This window comes from Thalassophryne amazonica, chromosome 5 (assembly GCF_902500255.1).
Source record: "Thalassophryne amazonica chromosome 5, fThaAma1.1, whole genome shotgun sequence".
Lineage (NCBI taxonomy): Eukaryota > Metazoa > Chordata > Actinopteri > Batrachoidiformes > Batrachoididae > Thalassophryne > Thalassophryne amazonica.
Genome location: NC_047107.1, coordinates 129,831,264 through 129,839,751, shown reverse-complemented (window position 1 = coordinate 129,839,751; position 8,488 = coordinate 129,831,264). Strand labels below are relative to the sequence as shown.

General features: G+C 43.6%; 2 protein-coding genes across 2 annotated transcripts in view; one reads left to right on the top strand and one right to left on the bottom strand.

Moving 5' to 3' along the window:
- LOC117511347 (chromaffin granule amine transporter) overlaps positions 1–5,826 on the bottom strand; it is a 79,650-nt gene extending 73,824 nt beyond the window's left edge. Inside the window, exon 1 of the mRNA XM_034171384.1 lies at positions 5,725–5,826. The gene's annotated coding sequence lies outside the window, so the exon portion shown is untranslated. The remainder of the gene's footprint in view (positions 1–5,724) is intronic.
- Positions 3,056–8,248, top strand: LOC117511348 (dickkopf-related protein 4-like). Its single transcript, XM_034171385.1, has 4 exons — positions 3,056–3,157; positions 5,733–5,852; positions 7,337–7,436; positions 7,892–8,248. The coding sequence occupies exons 2-4, from the start codon at positions 5,781–5,783 to the stop codon at positions 8,203–8,205; spliced, it is 486 nt and encodes a 161-aa protein (XP_034027276.1). The 5' UTR covers positions 3,056–3,157; positions 5,733–5,780; the 3' UTR covers positions 8,206–8,248.
- The last annotated feature ends 240 nt before the right edge of the window (positions 8,249–8,488 follow it).

Below are 8,488 nucleotides of genomic sequence, written 5' to 3'. Positions count from 1 at the left end.
GGGAGGAGTAATGAAAAAACAGAGGAGGAGGAGGAGGAGGAGAGGAGTAAAAGAACAGAGGAGAGGAAGAGAGAAAGAACAGAGGAGAGGAAATTAAGGAAATGTAGAAGAAGAGAATAAAGGAAATTAAAAAGCAGGGAAGACGTGTTTCTCTTTTGCCACCCTGAGGATAAAAACACGTTTATTAAAGGTGCTTTAATATGAAAAAGGTTCTGAATCCAGATTATTAGTTTATACGCAACATTTATTACAGTTTGATTAGTGAGTCGCTGTCTTAATAATGTAATAACAGTGTAATAACATGAAATGCCTTCAAAATAACATGTTTAATAAAGAGCCAAGGACACATTTCAGAATCAGAATCAGAATCAGAAGAAGTTTATTTCCATTGCCAATGAACAGGATTCACAGACTAGGAATGTGCTTTGATATAATGGTGCAACATTAAGGAGAGAGCAATATAAAATGCTAAGACAAAATATAAAATATGTGCTAAAATAAGATAAAATATAAGATAAAATATGAAATATGAAAGGCTGTGTGCAACAGAAAAACAGAAAAACAGTGCAGTGGGAGGAGTGCAATTAAAAACCAAAGTACATTGTCTAAAGTGACCCGTGATAAAAACAAATATCTCAGAGTTTGAAAAGTCAGGATTTAATTCACCTTAAAAAAACAAATGAATAAATAAAATGCCTGAAAAACAGTTTCTGTTGCACTCTGAATCTGTTCATGTGCTTTTGAGACACTTTGTTGTTCAAATCTGCTGGTGAGGAAGGTCAAAGGTCAAAGAAGAAATGATTATATTTCATGCAGATCCTGCTCAAAGGTTAGGGTCATTGACCTCTGACCCTTGATCCTGATTCTTTTGACCTGTGACCAGACACATGGCGCCTGCAGATCACACAACAGCGTTTTAGTCAGTCAATCTCAATTGGACAGACTCTCTGCTGCCCCCCGCAGGACAATGTGACTATTGCAGCTACACACTGTGTGTAATTGTGAGGATCTGTTGTTTAATTGAAGTCTGGAGACCCGTGCACACGTGTGTGTGTGTGTGTGTGTGTGTGTGTGTGTGTGTGTGTGTGTGTGTGTGTGTGTGTGTGTGTGTGTGTGTGTGTGTGTGTGTGTGTGTGTGTGTGTGCACTCCTGCAGCAAAAAAACTCTTCATAAATGTATTACTGTAATTTAACGTATGTCCACAGTGACTATCTGGATCAAATCTCACCCACCGATAATAATAATAATAATAATAAACAATATTGATGACTCTACTCAGGCTCAAGTTGAAAGAAAGTGACTGTGTTTCTTGAACCCACGTCTGTCTTCAGTAAATGTAGTGTGTTGAGACCAGAACAGCCGCCACATGGCTCCAGTATCAGAGAAAATCATCACATTATATCCCATCAGCCCCTTCACCTGCACCATCCTGTGTGTGTCTGTCTCACATCAGGACCATCACAGCCTGAAGGCTGCCACTAACGACCTGCCGTCTCCGCCACTGTCTGTAGCACCGCATCATCACAATGAGTGAGTGCGCCATGAGCTCACCAACATTCACGCCACTCAACACATTAAAATCCCGCCCTGCTGTGACATCATACATCAATGCTCCGCCTTTCAAACGTCCACACCATCACGACTTAGGCTCAGGTCCATATATATTTGGATGCTAGGAGTTTGTCACTGGAACTAAAGTGCAGCGTTTGTTCTGTCAGAAGACTCATGAACCTGATCTTTGTGAATCAGCTCATTGAATCCAGCCGCACACCCTAAATCCTAAACCGCTGCCTCACATTTTCTTCACCTGAACCAATATGGTGCAGGCTTCATCTTTAAAAGCTCATTGTCTTACTCACCTCTTTGTGTTTGCAGCTGACACCTGAAGGTCACTGCTGACATCAGTGAACGTCTCTACAAGTTCAACATTTTCACCACATGCAGAGACACTTCAGATCAGGAAGTCACTGAAAGCCTGGATCTTAGTCTGGATCCAGGACCATCACAAACCCAGACCCTCTGATTCCTCATTCAGCTTCTCACGTGCTGCAGTTGGGGCCTCTATTGACTCTGCAAAGATCACAGCACGGGCTGCGAAGTCAAGGTCAGGAAAACCTGCTTTCAGGGGGAAGAGCTCAGAGTCTCTGTCTCCCATCCGGACAGCACTCACAGTCTCTGTCTTCAGGCTGGACACAATGTCCAGAAACTCATCGGGGGCCCGGAGATCAGTCCGATCAACTCAATCAAAAACTTGGCAAAAAATCAATAACGTGTCCACGAGAAGCGTTTTGCTTCTGAACAGATCCAAACAATAACGCGAGACGACGTGTGAGACAAACGTCCTCTTTAAAGCCAGAATAAATCTTTTTGGGAGGAATTCTTCCATTTCTGTGTTCCGACACGGAAAGCTGAGATTACTGTGAGCCTGTTTAGCGCCGTCATCCGTCTCGGAAATGGATTTCACTTGTGTCTCTGTAATCAGGTTTAATCAACTGTAAACACTCATATCCGTCTCCACGGCGAGAGAGAGAGCGAGAGACAGAGCGAGCGAGCTTCAGCTCTAACAAGGCCTCATCGTCAGAACACAAACCGCGTGACACCTCTGAGTCAAACCACACACATGCACGCCGCCTGACTGACAGCTCCACCTGTCTCATGTGTCCAGGTGTGTTTTAATCTCCGCGGCGGGTGGGGGGGGGTGTCGCGTATCAAACGTCCCCCCTCACCTGACACCTGAGGGCTTTCCAGGAAGGAAGCACAGGTGGCGCGGCCTCCAGCCACTGATGCGGTCGAGCTTCAAACACACCTTCCTGACATCTGAGGAGCAGGCAGGCGGGTCGGCGGGGAGGGGAGGTGCATAAAAAGAAACGCACCTGCAGGACGGCCCACACAGAACAGAAAGGGTCTGTCATAGTCTGAACAACATCTACTTCAGGGTTTTAAAAAAGTATTCCTGTACATCTTTTTATTTGAAGGAACTCACCAGAGTCACAGCTTCACTCACTGAGCCGGTCGTTAACTCTGACAGAATCAATAAGTGATCAGCAGTGATCAATCGGAGGATGTGGCGAGGAGTGTTCTGCCTGTCTGTGGCCTGCAGTCTGGCTCTTGCCTCCAACACCATCAGGTCCTCCAAAGAGACGACGACGACGCAGAGCTCCGAGCACCAGGTGAGAAACAAACAAACGCACGCCTAACTTCGTCCGAGGTCACTGATGACATCATTATCAGTATGATGTCATGATGATGTCAGAGGACTGAGGAACTCCTTCTCTCCGGGAGAGCAGGATTCTGCAAGAAACCATTTTTCAGTATCTCATCAGGTTCCTGACATACGCTCATTAATGTATTTCAGATGATGACCTCTGACCTGACCTTGACCTTTGATCTTTGCATGACCTGTGTTATGAGAGGGCAGTCCACTGAATTTATCCTGAATGTTAGACTGATACTGCTCTGTTGATATCGCTGAGGACAGACAAGCGACTTTAGCCGTTATAATTAGCCTCTTGCTGATTGAACTTTTGACCCCTGTCCAAACTGAAATTAACCTTTGTCACCATTTTTGTTGGTTTTATCCCATAACTCCATAACATTTAGTCATAGATTGACCAAACTACACCTTTTTTGGAGTCTTTATGATCAGACAAATAATGTAGTATATTTTTCAGTATGATTGGAGCATTTTTAAATTTTGACCTCTGGGTAATTCTTCATTGACCCCTGACTACAGCTGCCATTGTAAACTGAATAATATTATATCTCAAAAACAACTTGTTAAAATCAGCAAGAGGGCAGCTCCACACCTCAAAACCAAAACCTTTAGTTTGCACTTGATAGTCCATCACTGGCAGAGTTAAGTCCTGAGGCCGGTCCAGGGGTTTATCCCCGGATACTGTAGGATAAAGCAGATTAGAATCTACAACAGCATCATCACCATTTAATGATCGGTTGGAAAAAAAAACGATTGTCTGTGTTTGGATTTCAGACTGTTGTGGCAGAATTTCTCTTCACAGGTTTTTAAATGTTTGTGTTCATCAAAATGTATTCAACCAGATGAATCCTGGGATAATGTCCTCACACTGAACTGTTTGCCAAACTTAAAACAGTTCATCTAATAAAAAGATTATTTTATTCATTTTACATAAAAAAAGAAAGAAAGAAAGAAAGAAAGAAAAGCTTTCAGGTTCTGGAAGAATTCTGTGGTCGGCACTTTCAAAGTGGTGTTGGTGTCCAGTTAGGGAATAACGCCCTTTTGTCTGATTTCAGGAAGTTCATGCTGGATTTTACAGTCATAAATTGAGTTTTACCAGCGACATGTTAGCGGAGCTGGTAAAACAGATATTTGTGACCGTAATCCAGCATGAACATCTGCAAATCATCAGACACAAGGGGGTTATTCCCATTCTAATCCAATTCCAGCATTTGCACTGTTTATTTTTCTATAAGTAATTCAGTTGGCGAATCGTTGTGAGAGGGTGTGGTCGGCTCATCAAATCTTACTGGAGCAACAGTGTCTTCATGCCAAACTGGAAATTTTGTGAGCAGACCCACAGATTTCTCCATCTCATCAGCTGCATTGAGTAATTCTGTATCAGAATCCACATCAATACTTTTATTGTATCTTAAATTCACCTATTTTGACATCATAAGTGGACATCATCATCGCTCCGCCAGTTTCTCTCGCTCTCAGCTGACAGCGCCATTACTGACACCTGCGCAGCAACGTGGTCAGGGCGCAGAGAAATACATCAAATGTGAAACGGTCGAATATTTTGCCACCATCTACTCGATATTTTATGATCTGAAATCTCACACGATTAACCAATCAGACTTGCGGAACAAATGTAATTGGATTAGCATCTGGATTTACAGGCGGGTTTACGACGCTTTGACATGAAGCTTTTGATTTAAGGGTGATTCTTAGACTACGGGCACTTATTATGTCCTTTGATCATATTGTATGAAAAACAGAAAAAAGGGGAAATTTCACACTTTTATAGTTATCTTTACAATGAAAGTGTGTTAAGAAATTTGTTCTAGTAGTCTATGATGACTTTTTCACCTTTTTTCAGCATCATTATATCCAAATATTGCCATTTTGTGCTTGTCCCACACCCAAACTTTTGATCTTCAATGATAAAAATGAATGGTAAAGAAACGTTTTTCTAATGTTTTAAAATATCTCTGAATAAAATATCAGTAAAATAATCAAAACATAATTGAGGCATTCAATGTCATACAACTGTTGTGATGTTTTTCAACAAAATGTAGATGTCCCACACTATTGCCGTAATTTCCACCACAACACTGTAATGTCCCTTTAAACAGTTTGTATGAAAGATTGTTTGGGTAGTTTCTATGGAGATAAACAGTGACATCAGAGCACATGTATATAGCGCCAAATCACAACAAACAGTTGCCCCAAGGCACTTTATATTGTAAGGCAATGGTGTGGTGGAAATTACATTTACAAGGCCAACAGTGCCCGTACTTAAAGAATCACCCTTAAGTGTCATAAGTTTATTTTCAAATTTGGACTTAATGTCTGAAGATAAAAAAGACGTAAAAGCCCAAAGTGGTGATTCTAACAGTGTAAAAACTGACATTATTACCTTGGCTGAGGTTTGAGCTCCACAAGTGCAGCCGCTAGTTTTCTTAGTTTTTTAAAATCTGGTCCTGGTCCAGTTTTGTGTAGCAGGGAATAAACATCTGACATCTCACCTGTCAATCAGGCTCGTTCCCATGACGACCCAGTGATTCAGACCGCACAGCGCCAGATGAAGACAACGTTCAATTCCCATCGCCGCCTTTCTTCGCCGTGTTCGTCACCGAGCTGCGATGGAGCTTCGGTCAGTGTGTCTCTGCTTACAGACACAAACAGTCATCCTCACGACTCACTCATTCATCAGTGAAAACGCAACAACAGACAAACACAAAGCGCTAATGCAGTGATTGTACCTGTTAGCTAAAACACCACTCCCGTTTCAAAACTCTGACAAACAAAAAACAGCATCAGGAGGGTCTTAGAAATGTATTCTGGTCAATTATACACATGTAATGTGCAACTTTTACAAGCAGTGGTCTAATAATGGTTTGGGGCTTTTTCTGCTGTCGAGAAGAAGCTGAATAATTCAGTTAAGACACAGCTGAAGAGGCTTCAGAGAAAGGAACACATTCGTGGTCTCCAGACTGCACAGATCTAGTGTGAGGACACTGCCCCCTGCTGGCCACCTGACTGTAATGACAGGAACTTTCCCTCTGGTTTGATTGAGAGCAGAGTTGGTGTGAGATCGACAGTGTTCACATCATCCAAAACAAATCCCCCTTTTTCAGAATTATAAACCAAATTTTTCTGTAACTGGAACAGAAAATGTGGTGACAAGATGTCAGAGCTGCACCTCGTCACCAGGTGTGGCACGGTGGCTTAGTGGTTAGCACTGGTGCCTCACAACAAGAAGGTCATGGGATTGCTTCCTGCCCTTTCTGTGTGGAGTTTGCATGTTCTCCCCATGTCAGCGTGGGTTTCTTCCCACAATGCTCTTTGCTTTTCTCTGCCCCTGAGCAAGGCAGCGTCCCTACATCTGGAGTTGGATCCCCCAGTCAGAGGTGGTCAGTGTGGCTCAGGAAAGGAAAGTCTGGGGTCCCCGGCTGAGCTGTTGCCCCCACGACTCAAACCCGGATAAGCGGTTGAAGATGTATGTATGGTACAGAAAAGCTCTGGGCACTGATGCTGCACGTTGCCACATCCATCATCTCTTGGAAATGTTTGGTTCTGACTGGTGACCATCCACACCGACCTATGGGCTGTTCGTATCTCCAGAAAAACCCCGTTAGACAACATTCCACTGACATTTGAGGCGGCAGACGTTAATAGTAGCTAAAATGAAGGTGGCTATCATATTAGCTTCTTGTCACAGACCAGAAACTGTCAAAAACAAACCCCAGAAAACAGGCTGTTCTGTTTTATAATCACTCATAAGAGACAGATGGACAGAACAAATATTACACCCCATCAACTAAATGTTAATGTATAATGTGGGAAATGCCTGCGCGAGATAAGCTAGCTTGTGCAACAGAGTCAACTACAACGACGCACCGACAGGTGATAGGTTAGCATGTAGCTGTCTTATAATTAACTTCTACAACAGGATGTTTTAGCACAACCCAGTTTGTGATTTTACAAGAACAAACTGATATTTTTGATTGTGTCCACACTGATATGAAAGTTTTACAGTTATTAGCCCCACCCACTTTCAGTAAAGAGTTCTTGTGACGGTGCCTGAAAAACAAATCTGTCTGTTTCCTGAAGCCTTTCTTTCTTTTAACCCATCAGAAGGGAGGATGCAGTAACAGAGCCCAGAGGAGAGGACAGACCTCCGGGGACAGAGAGACAGACACCCAGAGTGACATCACAAGACTCAACATGACCAAAGGTGGGTCCACTACAACTCCCAGAGTGCACTGCTGCAGGAAACATCCAGTCAAAGCACTGCGCTTTCTGTGAGGGATGAGAATCGAGAACTGGTTCCCACATTTTCAATCCATCGGAATCGTTCCTCGGACAGTATCAGTTCCTCGGAAGGTATCAGTTCCTCTTATCAATGTGTTTTTCTGAAGGTTCTACCTGCGAAAAAAGAAAAATGCAGAAAGGCTCTGCATGGCAACAACTTCTGTTTTTATACTTTTGTGCAAAGGAATGTTTTGTTCTGTGGTTTTTATAAGAGGGGGAAAAGATTTTTTTTTTTTTATTTATCCCAGAAAAAACTGACCAGGAATCAATAAAGAATCAAAGCGACAGGCAGAATCGATAAAGTCTTATGGAGATTTTTGTGTCGTCACGTTTTCACGATCCACGCTCGTGTGTTTTTTGTTGTTGTGGTTTGTTCAGGTCCGGAGATGTCCAGCTGCGTCCGGTCTGGTGACTGCGCGGCCGGCCTGTGCTGCGCCCGCTACCTGACGGGGAAGCGGTGCCAGCGGATCCTGGCAGAGGGCGAGGCCTGCTTGCTCAAAGGCTCAAAGACCAAACTGCGGCGGAACCTTGGCCGCTGTGACTGTGGCGCGGGACTGACTTGCACCGCCGTTAGCCAGACGGAGCCAGTCAAAACCAAGGGTCAGGGGGTGTGTCTGCCCAGCCAGAGCCGGGGTCAGAGGAAAACCAGGCATTCTGGGAAAAAGAGGAGGCCGGCGGAAACAGGCTGCTGACGGATGAATTCCAGCTGGTTTTAATGTGTTAGTGTGAGATGTGACCTGATGAAACAGGCTGCTGACGGATGAATTCCAGCTGGTTTTAATGTGTTAGTGTGAGATGTGACCTGATGAAACAGGCTGCTGACGGATGAATTCCAGCTGGTTTTAATGTGTTAGTGTGAGATGTGACCTGATGAAACAGGCTGCTGACGGATGAATTCCAGCTGGTTTTAATGTGTTAGTGTGAGATGTGACCTGATGAAACAGGCTGCTGACGGATGAATTCCAGCTGGTTTTA

What these genes read in the sequence shown, in the direction of transcription:
- LOC117511348 (XM_034171385.1), top strand. Translation starts at nt 5,781, where the DNA reads ATGAAGACAACGTTCAATTCCCATCGCCGCCTTTCTTCGCCGTGTTCG. An exon ending in CGAGCTGCGATGGAGCTTCG is followed by an intron (nt 5,853 to 7,336) that starts GTCAGTGTGTCT and finishes TTAACCCATCAG; the next exon opens with AAGGGAGGATGCAGTAACAG. An exon ending in AAGACTCAACATGACCAAAG is followed by an intron (nt 7,437 to 7,891) that starts GTGGGTCCACTA and finishes TGGTTTGTTCAG; the next exon opens with GTCCGGAGATGTCCAGCTGC.